The 21,379-nt window shown below is 55.1% G+C and overlaps 1 protein-coding gene across 1 annotated transcript; it reads right to left on the bottom strand.

The window, feature by feature from the left end:
* Positions 1-7,986: 7,986 nt before the first annotated feature.
* Positions 7,987-20,443, bottom strand: PRDM12 (PR/SET domain 12). The gene is made up of 5 exons (XM_069474763.1): positions 20,221-20,443; positions 18,347-18,537; positions 16,747-16,902; positions 9,668-9,779; positions 7,987-8,390 (listed from the first exon to the last, which is right to left on the bottom strand). The coding sequence occupies exons 1-5, from the start codon at positions 20,441-20,443 to the stop codon at positions 7,987-7,989; spliced, it is 1,086 nt and encodes a 361-aa protein (XP_069330864.1).
* Positions 20,444-21,379: the final 936 nt, after the last annotated feature.

The following is a 21,379-nucleotide window of genomic DNA, read 5'->3' as shown; positions in this document are numbered from 1 at the left end:
ATCGCATTCATCATCCCAGTTATTGTTCGCCAGGCTTAGAGATCATTGAAGAATGGACCTCTGAATTCCTGTCCAACTCTAAGCAGCTAAAATCTGATATTTTGTATGGGAGAGCTCAGGAGGTTCAGGAGGTGAGATCTACAGAAAACACTAGAACAGAAAGAAGAGCCCCTTTTCATACCGTTCCTAGTAGCCCCAGTATTCTACATTGCTGCCGCCCTGTGGATGCTGGTTCATCACCTATACCCCTAAACAGTGTTCCAGATACTACTCACTTGGTTCTGTTCTTCAGTAAAGACCTCTTTTGGCTGAGCTGATTTACTCTAACATTTCTTTGGAAAAAAATGAGAAACCATCTAAGAAAACAGATCAAACCTTGCAAGACAATTATATTTTGTGGGGAGGCAAAAGCACACATAATACAAAGATCTTCGCTTGCGTTTACTCATACCGCCAATTGAGTGCTCTCTTCGTGCCAGGCGCTGTTATGAGGACTCAGCGGTGGATACATAGATGTCTATGTGGCTTTTTCTGCGGCTCTGTTTAATAGATAGGAGCGTTTCCCTTGTCCCTTCTCCCCGCCTCCTACTACCCTGTCCCTCCCCTTGCCCTGCATGGTTTACGGCATCCACAACAAACTCCGTTTCAACCCCAGGGAATTGGAGATGATAATTCGCCACGCACAGGGACTCTGAAGAGGCTTAAATTAAATAACTTGCATCATTCACCCACGTTGTGGTCAATAAATCAAGTCCGCTGCCCTCTGAAGATCCATCAGGCCGATTGTTTTATAAATCTTCAGAAAGATAGCATTTCTTTCACTTGAGGCTCATGACTACGCTTGTCAAGAAAGCCCACCCTGCCAGGCAGTCGAGGACATAAATGCTAGTGCCCCACAGGTCATGGGTAAGTGGGCGGGCCAGATCTTCGGCCTCCCCCTAGCATGGCTAGAGCCAAAAAAGTGCCAAAACGGCACAACTGTTGAGTCGGGCTGCGGCCATAAGAGGGCGATGATGTCCTTTGAGCCAGCATAGTCCAGGCAGCTAGGGAGCAAGGCCCAGGGAGTGTCCCTAGACCAAGGAGTATAGTCCTGACATCACCCAGTTTCATCCTAGGAGGGATGGACACAACTTTAACCCTGCCCATTGCCACAGCCCTTACCTTCATGGAGCCTCTCGCAAGGTTGGCATTGCCGATACCTCTTTATAGAGGAGGAAACTGAGACTCAAAAAGTACTAGAATTCACATAGCAGCTGGCCGCAAGGCCAGTGTTTGTTCCAATTGCATGTGTTTTACCCCAGAGCCTGCACCGTTCACCAAACATTTCCTGAGTGCTTTGCTGGTCCTTTGCTGAGTGTTTTACAAGCATAATGTTCCTTATTCCTTTCTTTTAGCCCATCTTGGAGGTAGGCATTATTGTCCCTGACAGTCATCTGGGACCACTGAGTCCCCAGAACAAACCTGCCTCTGGGACTAGGCTCGAAGCCTGCAGACTGCCACCCAGTGCTCCTTTCTGCATCACACTGGCCTCTTTGCCACACCCACACATGTGGGCACCTGGAAACAGCTGCACATCCCGTGGGGCTTGTTAAAAATATAAATTCCTGAGCTCAGATTTAGGCAGTGAGGTTCTGCAAAGGGAGGGTGAATGTGTGTTTTAATTCCCTGTGTGATTTCAGTGGCCAGTCAGGTCTAACATTTGCTGATTCCCCCCACATCTGTGCATCTCTATAACCACCCCAGGCTGATCAATGTCATTTCTACCGGGGTGATGGTAATAACCTCCTAGCTTGTCTCCCTAATTCTGTATTTGCCCCTCCTACCATCCAGTGTCCATACAGCAGCCAGAGGGAGCTTTATAAAGCAGATCATATTAAATCACGTCCTTCCCTAAACACTTTTGGCAGCTTCTCTTTACACTAAGAATAAAATCCAAATTCATTATCATGAGCCCTGCCTATCTCAGACCACACTGTCTTCCTAACCCACTGTGTTACCCATTACACTGCAGCCAGACCCACTGGCCTCGCCTTGCTCCACGAACACCAAGCTCATCATCAGCCCAGATGGTTTGCTTTGGGCCCTTTCTATCTGGAATTCTCTTCTGCCAGTTCTTTGTGTGGCTGGCTCCTTCTTCTCGCTCATGTCTCGCTCAAATATCACCTCCTCAGAAAAGACTTCCCTGGTTACCTCATCTGGAACAACCCTCCAGGCCCTTTCTTTCTTTCTCTTTTTTTTTTTTTTTTTGAGACAGGGTCTCGCTCTGTCACCCAGGCTAGAGTGCCATGGCATTAGCCTAGCTCACAGCAACCTCAAACTCCTGGGCTCAAGTGATCCTCCTGCCTCAGCCTTCTGAGTAGCTGGGACTACAGGCAAACACCACGCCCAGCTAATTTTTTCTATTTTTAGTAGATACAAGGTCTTGCTGTTGCTCAGGCTGGTCTTGAACTCCTTACCTCAAGCGATCCTCCCGTCTTGGCCTCCCAGAGTGCTAGGATTGCAAGCATGAGCCACTGCACCTGGTCCCAGTCCTGTTTTTATCACTTGATCCTGTTTTATTTCTCATCACTGAACGTTCCCTTTGTTCATTGCAGACTTCCCCCATTAGGACGTGAGTGCTCTGAGAACAGGGACTTTATCTGCTCCGTTCAATGTGCATTAGTGCTTAGAACCAGGTCTGGCGCATAGAGGGCAGCCATAAAATATTTGTTGAAAAAATAGGATCTATTTACAAAATATCCATTTGCTCATCATCTGTCTTCCCCAGAGGATTTGAGCCCCACAAATACCCAGACTCTACTTTGTCCATTGCCCAGTTTCTAGAACTGTGATTGATACATAGTAGGCCCTTGTATCAATCATGTCTTTGATGTTCTGAACTCTGATGTGTTGACATCTGGGGCCTTGCTCACCCTGGAGGCACTGCCCAACCCAGGGTTGGGTTAACCAATTCTGCACATAGTGAATAACTCACTCAGGAGCCGCGCCTTTCAAATGGAAACCACCAATCCTGAGCATACACCCCCAAATGCCTCCTTTGCTAGGCTCCACCACTCAGGGCCACTATCCGCTTGCCCCAGTCACCCAGAGCCAGGTACCAGACAACTGGGTACAGCCTCTGTGCCCCAGAGCACGCTGAACTTACTCAAGCTAAGCAATAAACTGCCTACCCTGCCTCACCCTTCCTGTCCCATGGAAACCACAATAAAGGACCCTGCCCAGTTCTCCCCTCACTCCTTCTGTCTCTGGCCCACCCCAGTGCCTTCCCGTGTGCCCTGCCTCCTGTTTCGAGGAAACTGCAAGTACAACAAAGTTCTTTCTTTATGAGAGTCATTTCCATGTCGGCATGTCTTACAATACCTGATTAAAACAAATCCTAGTACCCTTAAAACAGTTCTCACTAAGTATCTGTTGAATTAATGAATGAACTTACTCAGTATGCATTGGCTGGGCACCAAGCATGTGTTGTGGGTTCACAGAGCTGGGTCATTTGCTCCCCAGTCGTCAAGGTGCTAAGGTGTTCAAAGACGGGGAGGGAGAAGGAGGGGGAGGAGAGACAGAAAAGCCTACCTGACAGGTGGCATTTGAGTGAGCCTTGAAATGAGGGAACCATGGGCCCTTGGGAGTTGGGATGGTGGACAGGGGAACTCCAAGTGAAAGTAACTGACAAGGAAATCTTGAAAAACATGAAAATAGAGGCAGCAGGGATTCCCTAGCCTGGAACTCTTGGCCCAGTCCTCATCTATCCACTGGCTTCACCTTGTGTTTCATTAAAATGGTAAAAGTGGTTACATAAATTTTCTAAGCAGAGATGTGCACAAAGATTTTTGCCTAAGGATGTCCATCAAAGTATTGCTTCTCCTAAAAACATTAGAAATAGTCTTAACATCTATGGTCATTTTTAAGCATGTTCACAAATATTTTCGTATTTCTCCAATGGAGAAGTGGGGTCTGTGCATCCCCCTCCCTTGCATCCAGGCAGGCTTGTGACTGCTTGGATAGACAGCATATGTCAGAAGTGCCTCTATGTGACTTCCAGCACTAGGTCAGAATACACCGAGCAAATTCCACCTGGTTCTCTTGAAACGCTTGTCTTTGAATCCCTGAGCTGACATGTAAGAAGTCTGACTGCCCCGAGGTAGCCATGTCGTGAGGAAGCAGTCAAGCATGGCAACTAACCAGCCACTGTCCTTAACTTTCCCCACCCCCACACAGACAGACACACATCCCAGCAGGCCAGCTCCGAGGCAGAAGGAAGCTGAAAGCTCAGGATATCTGTTCCTCTAGTTCAAGATATCCAAGGAAGACATCCAAGGAAGTGGGTTTCAGAAAAGATTGGGGGAAGGGGGGTTAAACAGCTGTCTTAGGTGCCCTCTGGGGGATGCCCAGTGGGGTGGGTGGTAGGAACATTAACAATCCTTCTCGTCCACTAAAGGCATCCTTGCATTAAAATGCCTCCCATTTATTGAGCACTTACTATGTGCCAGGCACCGAGCCATGTGCTTTATTCATGTACGTACATTATCCCATGTAATCATTATGACATACTTAGGAACGTATCGTGCCACTTTCCATGTGAGGAATCTGGGGCACAAAGATGTTAATTCACTTGCTCAAGGGCACACAGCCAGTGAATGGCAAAGTGGAGTTTCAAACCCAGACCACTGGCCGCTATCTATAATCCTCTATTGCTGAAGGTCCTGGATGATCAGAAAGGCAAGGCAAAACAGAAGACATCCCAATCAGAATGGAAGAAGCAAAAGTGTCTTTATTCACAGACAACGTGATTGTGTACACAGAAAGACCTAAGGATATACAGAATGATACCGGAATGAGTAAGTAAGCTTTGCAAGGTTGAAGACCACAGGGTCAATGCACAGCACCGCATCCCAGTGGGACATGCAGAAAGCCCTTTGGACTGAATCTGCAGACTGACCACGAAGTGGTGATGCCTGTGGTCATGAACCTGGCTTCTGGGGTCAGACGCCTGAGGGGGAATCCAACCCCGCTCTGCCACTCACTGGTTGAGTGACGTGGACAAATGATTTACTCTTTCTATGCCTCAGTTTTCTCCTACTTCAAATGGATGTTAATTAAAAGAGCATGGGTGGGGGGAGTATCAGCTTGTGGGTTTGTGGGGAGGATTCCTGGAATGCATGTGTCTAAACCCCTAAGCCCAGGGCTGGCCACAGAAACTGCTGAGGCAGTGTCTGCGTGCCTTTGTCTTGGGGGGAGGGCGGGCTACACTCTCAGGAAAGGGGCCCGAGGCCTCTGCTGGGAATGCAGGCAAGGTAAGAGGTTGGGCTCTTCAGCGTCAGGCCTCCCTCCAGCGTGCAAATTCCTCGGGACCATGATTCACATCTGCTCATCCTGTGTCCCAGCGCAGCGCCGGCACACGCAGGGCCGCGCTCTTCTACGGAAGCAGGTCCGTGCGCAAATCAGAGGCACCTCGTCTGCAGTTACAGATGGCTGCCACCAGGTGGGTTCTGGAGCCTGGGTTGCGGGCCCTGTGACCCGCTAGCTGGAGCTTCACAGAACAGAATGACCTATGGAGAGCAACCTAGATTTTTATGCAAGGGCCCCACTGACCTCTGAAGTCTGACTCCTGCAGGCTCTTCTTCAGGAAGCCAGCATCCTTTGCTGCGAGGCTCGACACGTGGGCCACTGCACCCACCGGCATCCTGAGTGAAGGGGACACAAGACAGATTAGCTGTGGTCACAGGAACCAGAGGCCTGGGTGCAGGCTTCCATGGGAGGAGGGTAATGCAGGGGCCACCAAAAGCACGGTGACCCTGATGGTGAGCTATCAAAGGAAAGCCAAGTGTTGGCAGGGAGGCAGAGAACCAGGGGTAACTTCCCCCACTGGCCCCAGGGAGCAAACCACAGATGAGACCTGCAGGTGAACACATCAGATGTACATCTCTGCCATGCCCCTATCTGCCAGGATGCCAGATGGGTCCCCCAAAGTATGGGGGTCTTTGGGAGTACACACCTGAAGTTCCGTGTGGGAGGCCTGTGTATACAAGTGTGAATGTCCGCAGGGGCGTGTGTGTCTGTGCACACACAGCTGGATGAGGATGCAGAGAGGTGTACCTGTGGGATGCCAGGAACACGCCCACCCAGGGGTTGGAAGGACGACACTCTCACGGCTAGAATATGGAATATGCTGGAGCACAGGTATAAACTCACACTCCCCAGCGTGTACATCTCTTACTAGCCAGGAGGTCCTGGAGAGGAGAGCCGGGCCTGGCCCTGCGTGGGCCGTGAAGCCCCCAGGCTGTACCTTGATGGCCTTCCTGCTCCTTGGTCTGCTGTGAGGAGGGTCTGGAAATGGGTGCCCAGACCAGTTGGAAATTCTAGGTGTTGGGAGGGCACTTGGTGGTTATCTTGGCCTACCCCCACTGGCTGCTTGAACCCTTCAAGAAGGCCATGAAAATGGAAAAAAGTAAAGATATTGGGGAAATGACACAGTGAGTCAGCTGACAACCAGGAGAAGTCTGCCCAGCCCCTTTCGAGATGTGCACTTGCTTTGCACGGCAGCCCACCTCTTTGGGATCTGACATCCCAACTGTGACAGAGAGAATTCTCCCTTTCAGCGGGCACAGCAGTGAATTTCAACACCAGTAAGCAGAACTCTTACTATCCCCGTCCCAGCTTCTCAGCACTTTCCAGACCTCCTTGTCATGCAGACAAAAGTGTCCACCCATTCGGATGCTAAATGATAAATGTTCCAAGTAATTTTTATTTTAGAATACAAGAGAGGTACAAATATATTTACAGTTATACATATACAATGAAATAATATATATCACAGTTTCGTAAATATCATTTTAGATAAATATTTACAAAGTTAAAGTGACCATTTTATGGAAGTAGAACACTGTTTCTTGAAAATTCTATACATTTTATACTTTTCATTAATATTATTATAGTTTCCTTATTTTACAAAACGCCCTACGGGAATTCTGGCAAATGACTGCAAGGTGTGAGAGGCGACACCAGAGGGCGCGCACGGCCGCAGTTTGGGGAAACTTAGGCAGGGGCAAAGGCAAGCGTGGGCAGGCGCCGCAGAACCCGGGATCGGGCACAGCTCGGAAGCGCTTTCCCGGCCGAGAAGCCAGCCTGGCCCCCGGGCAGCGGCTCCAGTCTTGCCCTCCTCTTGCTGAGGGTATGTGTTGGGAGCGGTTGGGGGTACCACCCCTTCCCAAACGTGATGTCAGAGCTGAAGGGGAGGGGCCACTGGTCCAACTCCCTCATTTTACAAATGGGGAAACTGAGGCCCACAGAGGGGCAGGGTCTTGCCCGGGGTCCTACAGTGGATTTCCGTCGTGCCTCCACTCTCAGCCTGCCTGGCACACCGCAAAGTACTCGTGCCTCATCCATCCCCACGAGCCGGGCTGGGAGCACGGTGGCCGGAAGGAGAGAAGGGCTGGGAAGCGCGGGGCTCTCCAGGACTCTTACCGCTGCCCCTGGGCCTCAGTGGTTCCCAACTGTCGAGGTCGTGTCCTTGACCCGGGGCGCTTCAGGACACCAGTCCCAGCAGGCAGGAGGCGGCGGAGAAGGCGTCCCCTCCCCGCCCCTCTCCCCGTGCCCAGGCCGCACCGGGACTGGGAGGTGCGCGCTCTCCTTTCCGAAGTACTGAGCTCTCCGCGGGGCGCGTGGGGGCCCCCCTTCCCCCTGCTGAGGGCCCTCGGAGACTCTCAGCTCCGTGTCCTGCCACCCACGCAAGGGATGTCTGCCTGGGGGCCCGGCTCTTTAGGAGGAGGGAGACTCTGGGGCGAGGCCGAACGTGGGGACCCCTCCACCAAGGGAGGCGGCTGAGCAGCCGCACCAGCGGGCTGTCCTGGGAAAGGGACTTCACCGTCAGTGTCCGCATCCGCGAAAGCGGGCGGAGAGCGTTCGCCTCGGGGGTCACTTCTGGGGCGCTCGCGCGGCGGCCGGCAGGCAGAGGCCGGGCACCGGGGCCGGGCGCGGCGCGGCGCGCGCTCACAGCACCATGGCCGGCAGGTGGTGCGCGGCGGCCGCGGCGGCGAGCGCGGGCGCGTGCGGGTGCGGCGCGGGCAGCGCGGGCGAGTGCGCCTGCAGCGCGGCGCTGGGCGGCCGGTGGCGCGCGCTCTTCTGGTGGGCGCGCAGGCCGGCCAGCTGCGAGTAGGCGCTCTGGCACACCTGGCACTTGTAGGGGCGCTCGCCCGTGTGCAGGCGCACGTGGTTGCGCAGCGTGGACGACTGGCTGAAGCGGCGGTTGCAGAAGCGGCACACGAAGGGCTTGTCCAGCGTGTGGATGCGCATGTGGGAGCGCAGGTTGCTGCGCGAGTTGAAGCCGCGGTGGCAGATGACACAGCGCATGCGGCCCGCGGTGCCCGCCGCCGAGTCCGCGGGGTGGAAGTCCTCTGGGCACGGGCGGGCCGGGGCGGGGCCGAGGGGCAGGCGGGGAGGGGGAGAGAGGGCAGCCGCGTTAAAACCCGCGCCCCCCACGCGCCCCTCCCAGCCTCCGATCGCTGGGTGCTTCCAGGCGGATTGGCCCCGCGAAGGGCCCTGGTCACATAGGAGCTGGTCTGCTCCGGATCGTGCTGTGAGACCTGGAGACTTAGCGACTCAGCTTCGCTAACCGTCAGCTTTCTCACCTGTAACGTGGGGGCCTAGTCCTGCCTCACCGGCTGTGCTCGATTACCTGAGAGAATCGAACTGCCGTCTATTTAAGGTTTACACTTCACCTGCCTGGCTCATAGAAGCCTTCCATAAAGGGTAGTAACTATGATAACCCGCCCCCCACCCCGCAAAAAAAAAAAAAAAACCGTTTCATTTATTCATACCACACATGTTTACTGAGTGCCTACTCTGTGCCAGGGACCTGCACCTCCATTTTCTCATTTCTGAAATGGAGGTGACAACAGCATTGCCCCCATAATTCTGTTATAAGGATCAGAGAAATTAAGGTTTGTAAAACAGCTGCAGAGCAAGGGTTCCATAAACTAGTTTATGAGCCTCAGGTTGATCCTCTAAAAATAAGGATCATCAAATTCCACAGGGGTTTTATGAGGACCCAGTGGTACCTGATACCTGTCAAAGGTTTAGCCCAATTCTTGGCACAAAATAGGTCTTAAGCAAATGGTCTCTATCATGATGGGCAGTGTCACACACAGAGGCACGTTCTGCCCTGGCTTCATTCAACAGGTTTATACTGAGCTTCTACCCTAGGCCAGGCCCTGCACCAGGCACCAGGGACAGGGCAAGGAAATGTACAGGTTGTCAGAGCTGAAAGGGAACTTAGAGAACATCTTGCATAACACCTTTCCTTTAAAGATGAGGAAACTGAGGCACAGAGCCGTTCCCAAGATTGCACAGAACTAGAACTCAGTCCAGGCTCCTGCTGTCCAGCCCCTGTCTGCTTCCACCACACCCTGTTGCTTCTCTGGGTCTCTCTCCAACACAGCCTATTTGGCCTAGAAATCAGGAGAACCGTCTTCCACCCATGCTTGGCCCATGGGGGTGGCTCCAGGGGCATTGGCCTCCTTGGACCAGTAGGTCCCATCAGCTCAATGCTGCCAGAGGTTGAACCAGGGTCCCCATAGACCAGGAGCCTCCCTGCTCCCCATTCTCTCGCTCTCTCCCCCCTCCCTGGGCTTCCCCCTCTGTGGGTCCCCGTGGCCCCATGGGGACCACCTACCGTGCTTGTTCTTTTTCTGCTCCTCTTCTAGCCCTGGCACGCCAGGGATCCCTAGGAAGGTGTTGTGCGAGTTCCCATACCACACCAGCAGTTCCTGGTCAGGAGGGATCATCTGCAGGGAAGAGGCGGGAGGAGGTCAGGGAGGCGGCAGCTGGGGGCAAGTCAGAGGTCCCTGCACGTCCCCTCACAGCCAGGAGACGTGGGTCCAGTGTCAGTCCTGAGAAAGCCACACTTGGGCCCGTGTCCACCGAGCCAGCCCAGAAGCCGCACAGACACGAAAGGGAGTGTGTGGTGCCCTCTGCTGTCCCCTCCCTGCCCAGGCCTTCTCGCCGTCTCTGTCAGAGCTCCGGCCACGCGAGAACCTCCAAGCTGACGGCAACAGCACAGGAGGCTTGCAGCAAGCAGAAGTCACGGAAGACAGAAAGACAGAAAACTTTCCATTTCTTACCCAGGGAGCCAAAGCCAGCCAGGCCTCAGGCTGCAGGGCTGAGCCAGGTGTTTCTCAGGGGCATGGGCTGTGGGGCACCCTATGGTACCTGGTTATATCCTGCTGGGTAAGTTCTGGAAACATCTCTTCTCCAAAGCACCCATAGGCAGCTCCACACCTCACGTGCTTCCCTACCCAGCACAAGGCTCTACGTGACTCTGTGTACGTGGCAGATGCTCGGATTGACGAACGTCTCCACCTCAGGAAACACTGGGGTACACCACCTTAAACCCACTTCACCACATCCTAGGTCTGTGACAAAGAACCCCAGAAGTGATGTCAGGGTTCCTCACTCTCAGGGGAGGACCTGCCCCAGGGAAATGGCGACGGCTGTGGGTCAGAGGGTTTTGCAGTGACCCTCCAGGGAGGCGTGGGAGGCCTGCTCCTGGTGCGGCACTGACCATAAACCCCACACACCCCAGGACATCCCAAGGGGCCCGCCAGGCCTTTGGCGAAAGCCAGTCACCCTGCCCAAGTGGGGAACCTTCAGGTCCTAGCCAGGCAGGGCAAACGAGAAAAAGGACAGCCTAGCTAATGAGAAAAAGGACAGCCTAGCATTCCCCTGAGGCCTGGACCCCCGATATGCTGGCTTTGGCACCTGCCCCTGGGGTCACACTCCAGTGTGCCCAGACAGTGGGCACCTGGACACCCCAAGGCAACAGCTGGTTTGTTTTCCTGGTGGTCCTCTTTAAGTTGAAGCACAAAAGATCATGTGGGATTTCATCTAGGGGTGTCTGAAGCCACCCCAGGGTAGGACCTCCCCATGGCCTCATTTCGTTCTGGCCGGCAGAGCCCCGTGTCCACCACACCTTCCTTCCTCTGGGCAGAGCTGGGAAGACCCTCAGACCACAGCAGCAAGCTCTGCTCAACCCTGAAAACAGGGGGAAGTTGGGAGAGAAGGAGTGGGAACAGGAAGGTGTGAGGGCACCTAGGGGACCGCCATCGTCCTAATCTCTGCCTGGAGCCACCACGTCCTTTCCCGGCCGACCCCATGGCCCACGGGCATCACAGTGAGCCTCAGGGTCAGCAAGCGACAAGAAGCCAGCAGAGAGTGCCACACCAACCTGGACTCATGGGGTGTGCGCATAGAAAAACCAAGTGCAGCCCCTGAACTCAGGAAAATCAGGTGGTGGCTCAGAGAATGTGGGCAGATTAGAATCTGGCACCACAGGAAAAGTCTCCTGCTGTCCAGGAGGCCACTGAGTCAGAGATGGAGGAAAAGGAACAGAGAAGAAAGAGGTTTTGTGTCCCCCTCAGAAAATCAGATGATGGAACTAAAATATTTTTGATAAATTAATTGTGAAGGAAGCTGGTCTACAAGATGGTGTAGCTGGGCCGTTGCGTTGGTCACCAGGTCCCTGCGTGACCTCAGGCAAGTCACTTTGCCTCTCTATGCTTGTCTCTTCAAATGAGGGGCTTGGGGAACATGATCCCTGAGTTGTAAGCCACCTCCAGCATTGTCCTGCCCCATGGCAGGTCTCAAATGAAACCATTTATTTATTTTAAACTATTGAGTTATAAATTTTATTTATTAATTAGTTATTGAGACAGAGTTTCACTCCATTGCCCCGGGTAGAGTGCAGTGGCATCATCATAGCTCACTGCAATCTCCAACTCCTGGGCTCAAGCGATCCTCCTGCCTCAGCCTCCCGAATAGCTGAGACTAAAGGCATGTGCCACCATGCCTGGCTAATTTTTTCTATTTTTAGTAGACACGGGGTCTCACTCTTGCTCAGGCCGTTCTCCAACTCCTGGGCTCAAGCGATCCTCCTGCCTCGGCCTCCCACAGTGCTGGGATAACCAGACATTTATATATCAGGGCAGTTCTCCCGCCCCCCACCGACTGTCTGAACACGCCCCTCCAGGAGTCGGTACTGCAGAGGGCTCTGGCTCAGCCCTGGAGTCAGATGTGTCAGGGTCCGCCTGGGCACCCCACCTGCTGAGCACATGACCTTGGGCAAGTTGCCTCATGTCATGGGGCCTCAGTTTCCTCACGTTGCTCTGGCCTCACTGAGTGATTGTCAAGGTTCAGCAGGGCCACATGTATAAGGCTCTGCATAATGGAGATGTGGAAGTGCTGGTTATTATCCCCCCACCCCCAGCTCGCCAACCTCTCAGAGAAGCTGGCAGCACTCTTTAGCACACTGAGTCCCTGCAGGGGTGCCCGGTGAGCCTGCGGTGTGGCAGACGGCTGCTGGCACCGTTTAAGCCCAGGAGCCTTGTCTTTACTGTTTGATGAGAGTGCAGGCTAGACCCGGATGCCCCAAGGACACCAGCCCCACACCAGTGCCCCTGCTTCCTGGCTCCATGTCCCCTGAGAGAGGAGCCCACTCCTCCAGCACAGATGTGGGGACAGGAGGCTCTGCAGTCCCCCATCCGACGGTGCCCTGAGCTTCATCTTCACCTCCAGACTTGACGTCTGGGAATCTAATTCTAAGTCAACACCAGCCTTTTAATTTTAATTATAAATAACAACTATCATTAAGTATACATAAATAAATATAACAATAACAATAATAGTGGTGATGATGAACGAGGATTGGAGCCAGAACATTTTGGATTATACAAATCTTGAATATTATTATTCAAAATGATTATTTGCAATATTATTTTTTTAAAAGAGCTTTCATGGTAACTGCTTCAGTATAAGGGTGAGTCATTTATTTCCTAACACATTTTTTAAATGTACTAAAATTAATTTTACTAATAATTTAAAAATTAAAACAGCAGTGCAGCCACAGGGACAAACGTGTGAACCTGTACGAAGGTGTACCATGAGAGTGACTCTCCCACTCTGGACGCTAGCTACTGCCGCTGGTTTTCTGTAGGTCTTTCCCTAGAAGCGTTTGTCAATTTGAGATTATTAAAAACTGCTGATTCAAGGTTTGGAGACAGCAGCGTGATGGGGTCTACATGATGCTTCTGATTTAAAAAAATAATGAGCACATATTACTTCTATACACACACAAAACAAAATTTTTAAGCAAGAAAATCTATTAAGAAGAACCTCCCAGAACTGAGAATCACACACCATCCCCAGAAGCCACCAGCGGCCGGAGAAGCAGCCTCTCCTGCCCGGAGCTGGGGAACTGGGTGTCTCCCGGCCCTTCAGAGCCCCAGGCTGGCCTCTGCCTGCTGCCAGGCGCCCTTTATCCAACAAACTCCTATGATCACGCACAGGAAACCCAGGAACCTGCAGCTTCTTCCCTGAGATGCTGGAATTACCATGCAGAGGCTCCCAGGGCCCCGCAGCCCGCCCGCCTGGGTGCAAAGGCCGGTGGCCACCGGTCTCCGCGGGAGCTCTGAGCCGTTACTTCCCATGCTCTGACCTGGCCCAGCTGGGGCTCTCCACCAGGGCTGCCGAACCAGAATCAGCCCAGCTGGTCACTCACTTTTCCGGGGAGCAGAGACTGGCTCAGGACACAACGCAACAAAGCAATTCCCAAAAGAACGGAGTCCCCGTACCATAAAATCCACATCACCAAAACTCTGCAATGGCAGTGCCTGAGTCTTGTTGACAAATTACAACGTGTGCTTCTCAACCAGCCCTGCCAGCCCAGTTTTTGTCCAGCCTCACTTACTGAATTTTTACTATAAATTGGAACTGAGGTTTTGGGGTGGTTTTTCCCAATATAAATTCATGTCCCACCATTGAACGTGCTCCCAGGAGACTCCTAGTCCCTCCCCTCCCCTCATGTGCAGAAGCCCCCTTGTAGAAGGATCCAGTGTCATCTGGACAGACATCAATTTCCATTGTACCACAGATGTCCCGACACAGCAATTAATAGAGTTCCAGCAAATAGATATTGGCCAGGGAGGCCACATGACATGGTGATCAAGCACTCCAGCTCTGGGACCAGACAGGCCTGGGTTCAAGTCACAGCTCACCAACCCTCTGTCATCTCCTTGAAACTCAGTCTCATCGTCATTAAAATAGGGACAGTAACAGAAGCGCCTCGCAGGGCCCAGCAGACTCCATTTTTTAAGGTGCTAAGACCCTTTAAAAAGACCCTTTATTCATTCAACACTAGTGCCCACTTGCTATGTGCTAGGCACTTTCTAGAAATGTCATTTTAGGCACCTGAGGGTACAGTGAATTCCATGACTAAGTAAGGCAGGAGGCTGCCCCAGGAATAACGTGTCAGTAGATCCACCAGACACAAACCCTGCCTGGGGGTCCCGTACTGACCGCCCAGGCCCTGGAACCCCATTGCCTTCCTGTCTGTTATTTTGTATTTGTGGAAAAGCTTAGAGCCGCAACAGTATATTTTGTTCATATTATGTTTAACAATAAAGATGTTTCTTCCCAGTTTTTGGCAAGTAATGAGTTACTATTATAAAATATAAATAGCAGTTCTGAGTGGCAGGAAGATTAAGAAAACAGATCACGGCGAAGGTCCCTCTTCTTGGCTAGCTCATAGGCACACGCAGAACAAGCAGCCGATTTATTCCAGAGACATCCAGGGAGTGGCCGGGGTGGGCACCAATGGGCTCTGGTCTAGCCCAGAAGGACTGCTCGGGCTCTGGGCTTCGGCCTTGCCTAGAGGACGGCCATGGACGCCCAGACGCATGAATTACCCGGCAAGTGGAATCTGACGTTGCGACAAAATGGTTTGAGAAAATTGCCACCATAAAAAAATGAGTCCAGCTTTACTTATTAACAGTAACATGGTGGTATTGTGTGTTTGTCACTCACTCAAACAGTCCCGTCTTAGTAGGCTTGCTAACTCCGTAAAAGCACTAATGGCCACACTGGTGGATCTATCTATGTCTCTGATATATATGATATTATGTGTGTATACACACACACAGCCACATGTCTCCTGGTCCTCTTTTATCAACTTGTATCACATGTACATGATCCTTTTTTTCTAATCATGTAAACTCAGATCCCTAGCTGGAGATATTCCTCTGCTACCCTGCCCTCCGACTCTGAATTTCTGTGTAAACATCTATTAATGTTTCTCTGCCTTTCAGCCAGCGTGACCTGCACAGCAAGATGAAACTCAGGCCCCCTCTTCAGCCCCAGCCAGGAGCCCTCCTGCCAAATCGATGTAGGCATTCCTGGCCTGCCTCCTGTGCCCTCATGTGCGTGGGAGGGACAGACGAGTGGGAGTCGTCTGTCGCATCTGTCTCAGAATGGCTGGGAGGGAGGGTATGAATGTAAGGATGTGTGTGCCAGGGTGAGGGGGGTGAGGGTTTGGGAGGGTGCTCTCTGCTAGAAGTGGGGTTCAGCTGCACCAGAAGCTGATTCTAGGATGGGGTGGTCCAGCCACATGGTCACAGGAGCCACCTCTGCCCTGGGCCTGGGCTGCCTTCAGTCCTGCTCCCTGCCCCACTGGTGTCTTACTTCACTGGAACCCTAGTCAAGGAACCGCTCACCTTTTCCTTACCCTCCACCTCCTGGTCCTCCAAGGACCACCCCAGCTGGGACCCAGGCAAGGCCCCCTGTTGTCAGCCCTGCAGCAGGTTATTCAGGGACAACCCAAGCTCCGTCCCAGAAGCAGAAGCAACTAGGCCTGGGTGCCCTGGAGGTCTTAGAAAGACCTGGAGGCTCTGAGCCCGAGGGCGAAAATGGAGCATGGACTAAAGGCCAGTGGTTCTCTGTCCCTGCAGGGCTCCTCCAGACCCCCTCAAAATCTCAAGCAAGCCTCAGCCTCACCCCTAGGGGCCTGTGCTTCTCCCCACACAGGAGCAGAGAAGTTTGGTGGGGACAACTTCTCTTCCCACCCCCCCACCTGTCACCAAACTGTCTGTGGGGGTCTGAGGTAGCTTCTCCCACTCCTGAGCCAGATTTCCTGCCAAGGGACACTGTCCAGGGAAGGCCCCGACAGTGTGGCCTAGGCAACCTCCACTCAGCTTGCTTGGCACCATTGGTCCTGCCCAGACACCTGCAGCTTTTCTGCCTCTGCCAAGCACTTCCCCACCAATGGCACCTGCGCTGCCCCTCCCTGGGCACCTTCCCTGGCTCAGCCCTCAGCCCCTTCCGAAGCCCCACCCCACACCCCCACGACACACCAACACACGATGGGAAGTGACATTTACCTGTCTGCCAACTGCCCTTTCTCAGCTCCTGAGCCTGCCTGCCACGAAGGGAGACCCCTTTTTCTCATCTGTCAACTGTAAATAATCACAGAATCCTCCTAATCATGATGATTCCATATGATAATTTGCATCCAGCATCAGGGAGAGCCTGGCACACAGGGAGCCATTGCTGAGACTAGAGTCATGATCCCAAGTCACTGGAGCCCACACATGCAGAATGAGGGGCAGCCAAGCAGAGGCAGACACACGTCCTCCCTCCCACCCAACGCACTCCCTGTGCCGCCTTCTGCGTCCTGCTTTTTGTATCTCTATGACCTCAGGACACCCTCAGCCAATATCCAGGGACCTCAGTAGTGAGCCGCATACCGTTGAAAGTTCTGTTCTTTCTGACTGCCACAGAAAGCTTCCCATGGAGACCATGCCGGTGGGCCTCGGCCACGGCCCATGTCAAGTCCCCCCTGTCCAGGGTGGTCTCTGGACACAGCTGCCCTGCACACTCCCCTCCCCTGGGTGCCCCTGCTGGTTCCTACACAGCACACACACACACCTCGATGGCCTTGTAGAAGATGCTGGTGCCAATCTGGACCACCTCCAGGTTCTGCTCCTGCTCGTTGCGGGCGCACTTGATGTAGGTCATCCAGCTTCGGTGGTCCTCCTGGCTGGCATCGATGAAGTAGCGCACTGTGCCATCCTCGTTGAACACCTGCGCACAGACGGAGCAAGGACCAGGTGAGGCAGGGCTGTGCCACATGTTCGGTCTGCCGGGCACCCCCGCACACTCTGTCTCCTTCCCCACCACAGCCCCAGCAAGTGGATAAAGCTATTACCAGCCTCCTTTTCCAGCTGAGGAGAGGGAAGCTCAGAGAGGCACAGCGACTCCCCTGAGGCTAGCCAGCTAGAAGTGGCCAACAGGGAGTCAGTCTCCAGGGCCCCCTGGGCTGACCATGATGTGCTCCTGCTGCCAAGTCCTCCCCACCCCCAAGAAGTGTCTGCTAGGATCCCTGACCAGACAAAGTGGCCTCCAGCTACTCTTGGAGGTGGCCGTGATGGTCCCCAGGGCAGGCAGGAGCACCAGCAGGGACCTCAGAGGGAAACAGGAGCCTGGAGAGGGAAGGCTGGCTCACTGTGGCACCCCAACCTGGCCTAAGCCCCTTCTTGGGAGCTGTCACGGGCACTTAGAGGTCAAACTTCCCGACCAACTTCCTGATCCAGCAACAGCTAGAGAAGGTAACTCCTGGCCCAGGCCTCCAGAGGAGATGGTGAGGCGAGGAGAGGCCTCTGGGCCTCCCGCTCCTGTGATCAGCTGTGGGGGTTTCTTGCATTGGGCCCCTCCAGGGTCTGCCAGGTGAGGGGAAGCAGGGGCAGGAAAGACATTAGGAAGGAAGGGGGTGCACCAGTCTGGCCTCCGTGGGTTTCTGATTCTGCAAGGTGAGAGCCCCAGGAGGAGGAAGCTCTGCAGGAGTGGCTTTGTCCTGAGGGCAGCCCTCCCTGGCACCTGGCACTGGGGGTGAGGATTGGGGTCAGAAGGCCTGGGATGGACGCCTCTGAGCTTCGGTTTCCTTCTGTGAAATGGGAGCATAACTCCCAGGCTGCTGAGATCAGCCAGGAGCTGACTCAATGCCAGTTCAGCGAGGACTGCTTTGAATGCCGTTCTGCCCGGGTGGGAGCCGTTGCTGGAGAAGCTCGGGTCTTCACCGTTCTCCACCGTGCCACACCTCACCGCAGGCCAGGGCTGGCCTTGGGGGCTTCCCCTTGCTGCTTCCAGGGCCAGGGGAAGAATGCAGGTGGCTGGGAGTTCGCTCCCAGGGATGGCTCTCCAGCTCCCGTGGGGACCCTGGGCAAGCGACATGGCTGCTCTAGGTCTCAGTGCCCTCATCTGCGAAGTGAAGCCAACAGCAGCCCAGCTGTCCAAGGTTGTCTGGAGGGAGGAAGGTCAGATTTTTCCCCAAGGACAGCTTTCGCAGCCTGGTTTGGGGAAAAGCCTCCAGGCAGGGTGAAGCTCCAGGGATGGGGCTGCTTAGAGTCTCGCCGCCTCCGGGTGCATCTGGACCCAGTCAGCAGCTCCCAGCGAGGACAGAAGCCACAGCGACCGGATGCCCGGTCCCCCCGGCCGCCTGCGGCCGGCGCCCCTCGCCCCCAGCCCGTACCTCCCACATGAGATTGTTGTTCTTGCAGATGTCCACGTGCTCCGGGGCGATTACACGGCCGGTGAAGGGGCCCATCTCAGTGCCCGCCTTGATCCACGTCTTGGAAAAGATGCCAAGGCCCTCGCCCGGGATGGAACTCTGCGCGATGATCACCTCCGCCGGCAGCACCAGGCTGGATAGCTTCTGCACCTCTGCGCCGTGGGGACAGAGGAACCAGTCAGAACTGGAGGCAGGGGAGGCCCGGTCCTTCCCCACCAGGGAAGGAGTCCTGCCCAGCCAGGTGAACCCAAGCCGACCCCATCTCTGGAGAAGTCATCGGGGTGGGTGGGGGTAGGGGTGTGGGGAGCAAGTGCAGAGGCCCAGAGATCAGAGTCTCCTCCGTATGTTATCGGACCCTCCGCACCCTGGAAAGCGAGTGGTGTGTTGGGGCTCATTTTTAGGAGCAGGTTTTAGTCTCTCCACTAATTCTCTTTGGCCCTCCACGCTGAAAAAGTTTAAGAACTAGTGAGCCATCCGCAGCGCGTGGTTTTACAGATGGGGAAACTGAGGCCTGGTTCAATCCAGGACTCTTCTGCATAGTGCTGTTCTAGGAGCTTGGGCCAGTCGCTCGGCGCCCACTGTGCATCCGGCACAGGGCACTTGCGTAGGAGCCCGGGCGCGGCCAGTGCGCGGCAGCGGAGGTGCAAAAAAAATGCTCGCAGCAGCAGGCCGGGCTCCGCTCGCGGTGTGACCCCCAGACGGCCAGGGTCCCTTTCTGCTCCACAGGCCCTAGGGTGCCAGGGAGGGTGGCGCCCGGGATCACACGAGCCCTGAAGTCGCCTCGCTGAGCGGCGAAGAGACCCGGCGGCCACAGCCCCCAGAGGGTCCCCCTGCGGGGCCTCTGCGCCACGGTGGGAGCGGCGAGGCGCACAGGGGCGGCCTCCGTGTCTTACAAGGTTCCCCTCTAAGCTACCTGGGAAAATACCCGGCGAGCGGGCCAGCTGAAAGGGGGGGTTAAACGGTGTCCATTGCGGCGCGGCCGGCAATTTGTCACGCTGTTAAAGTGATCGTATTCATTCGGCTCCATTCGAAAGAAATTGCTAATTCTAAATTCATTAGCCCTGGAAGAATGCTGTAGCAGTAAATTGTAGCTCAATGCGGAGGGGACTTGTTTAAAAGGGGCCGAGGAATTCCCCTTACAAAAAGGGGGGATTAGATGGTTGACATAGCGTGAATGGAGTGGAATTAGTCTTCACGGTAAATTAAGAGAGGAACAGAAACCGTGAAGGGGAAGAGAGGGCGACGCGCAGAGATGCCAGCGCCAGGGAAAGATATTGTTTGCGGGTTGATGAATGAGGAATAAGAACTTGAGACATCTTAAAGAAAAGAAACTTTTCTCGCTCTCTCTTTCTGTCCCTCGCTCTCTCCGCGGCTTTTTCTCCCGGCCCGCCTCCCGCCCCCTCCCCAACCCCCGCTGCCTTTTAAAGTTCTTGGTTTAAGTGGGAACTTTCGCGGGTCAAGCCCAAGTTAACTAAATGAATTTAAAACCCCTTCTTTTTGAGTCAACTGCTATTACACGCCTAGTAAGGCTTTAAACGCCGGGAACCCGCCAGCTCTAAGGGGGGAGAAGAAGGCAGGGGATGGCGGGGGCGACCGGGCGGACGGCCGGGTCGCCAGCATCGGGTCCTCCAGCCGTGCGGGGTGTGGAGCTGCCCCGCGCCCCACCCCGGCTTGGGTGCTCGGGGAAACTGAGGCGCGCGGAGCTTCGGGAGCACACGGGTTGGCACGAGCAGCAGGGAGGCCCGGTAATCCCCGCCGCCTCCAGTGAGTCGCTGGGCCGGGAATTGGGGGTCTCCGGGAGCAGAGAACGGGCCGGGCCCGACGGCACGACTCACCGCCGGAGAAGGACTGCGCCAGCACCTCCGCAGTGAAGGCCGTCTTGGGGCTGGCGTGGTGGCTCTTGTCCTCGAAGAGCTGCTCGCCCAACACGTTGCGCCAGCGGCCATACAGGAAGCTGTGCAGGATGTCGGAGGTGATGACCTCGGCCAACGCCAGCCCCGGAGCCTTCAGCCCTGTCTTGAGCACCAGGGCCTCAGCCGGGAGCACGGAGCCCATCATGGGCGGCCCGAGGCTCGCCGGCGTTGGAGGACGGACGGACGGGCGACTGGGGAGGTAGGCGGGAGAGAGAGGAGCAGAGGAACGAGAAGAGACGACTGCGATGGAGGAGAGAAAGGAAGAGGAGCAGGGGGAGGACGGAGAGGAGGTAGCCGCAGGAGGGAGGGGGTGGCTGGGAGGAAGGTGAACGAAGGGGAGCGAGGCAGAGAGGAAGAGAGATGGAGAAATCTGCAGAGATGGCAGAGGCGGCGCGAAGGGTGGAGAGACGCGGGTGGAGGCGGAGGCGGGTGAAGGGGGTGCGGGGTGGGTGGGAGGCGAGTGGCTGCAGAGAAACGGTGGCGAGGGCCTCTCAGACGCGCGCTCGCCTCTCGCACACCCGGTCGGGACCGTTTTCCCTTGGCAAAATCTCAGCGCCTTTATAGGAGCCGCAGTGACCCTCCTAATTGGTTATTAATGACCCCCTGACGTCGGAGGACAGACTTGTTGTACCCGGCCGGCTCGAGGAGCCTTCGCAGCGAGAGCAAGGGGCGGGGGCGCGCGGACCGCTCGGAACAGTCCCCCTCCGCTCCTCCCTCCCCTCCCCGGCCCTTCCTTCCCCCTCCTCTCCCTGCTTCTCTCCCCGTGGGAAGCGCCGGGCAGGGAGGTTGGCTCAGCCGGCTGTGAGGAGAGGAGGGGACGGAGCAGGGGAGGGGGGCGCGGCGAGGCACGCCGGGACTCCAGGGACCAGACAGGGCAAGAGGGGACGCCTGGCTTCGGGCCCCGCGGGCCTCGCGCTCACCTCGGATCCCAGGCCTGATCCGCGCTCACCGCCCTGGCCCTGCCCGTCGTTCACCTTCCCTCCGCTGGGCTCCCAGACCAGGGCCCGCGCTCCCTGCCCTCCCCGACCTGCTCTCCTCAGGCTGCACTAGTCGCCCCAGGGCCTGCGGCCCCAGTTCCCGC

The sequence above is a fragment of the Eulemur rufifrons genome, chromosome 7 (assembly GCF_041146395.1).
Source record: "Eulemur rufifrons isolate Redbay chromosome 7, OSU_ERuf_1, whole genome shotgun sequence".
NCBI classification, from domain to species: domain Eukaryota; kingdom Metazoa; phylum Chordata; class Mammalia; order Primates; family Lemuridae; genus Eulemur; species Eulemur rufifrons.
Note: the sequence above shows the minus strand (reverse complement) of the source record. Positions and strands in the feature narration are given on the sequence as shown.

Bases quoted from the DNA above. Each gene is read 5' to 3' on its own strand.
- PRDM12 (XM_069474763.1), bottom strand. From the start codon at position 20,443: ATGATGGGCTCCGTGCTCCCGGCTGAGGCCCTGGTGCTCAAGACAGGG. The intron at 16,903-18,346 runs GTACGGGCTGGG...GTCTGTGCGCAG, and splicing joins ACAACAATCTCATGTGGGAG to GTGTTCAACGAGGATGGCAC. The intron at 8,391-9,667 runs GTAGGTGGTCCC...GCCCGTGCCCAG, and splicing joins GCAGAAAAAGAACAAGCACG to AGGACTTCCACCCCGCGGAC.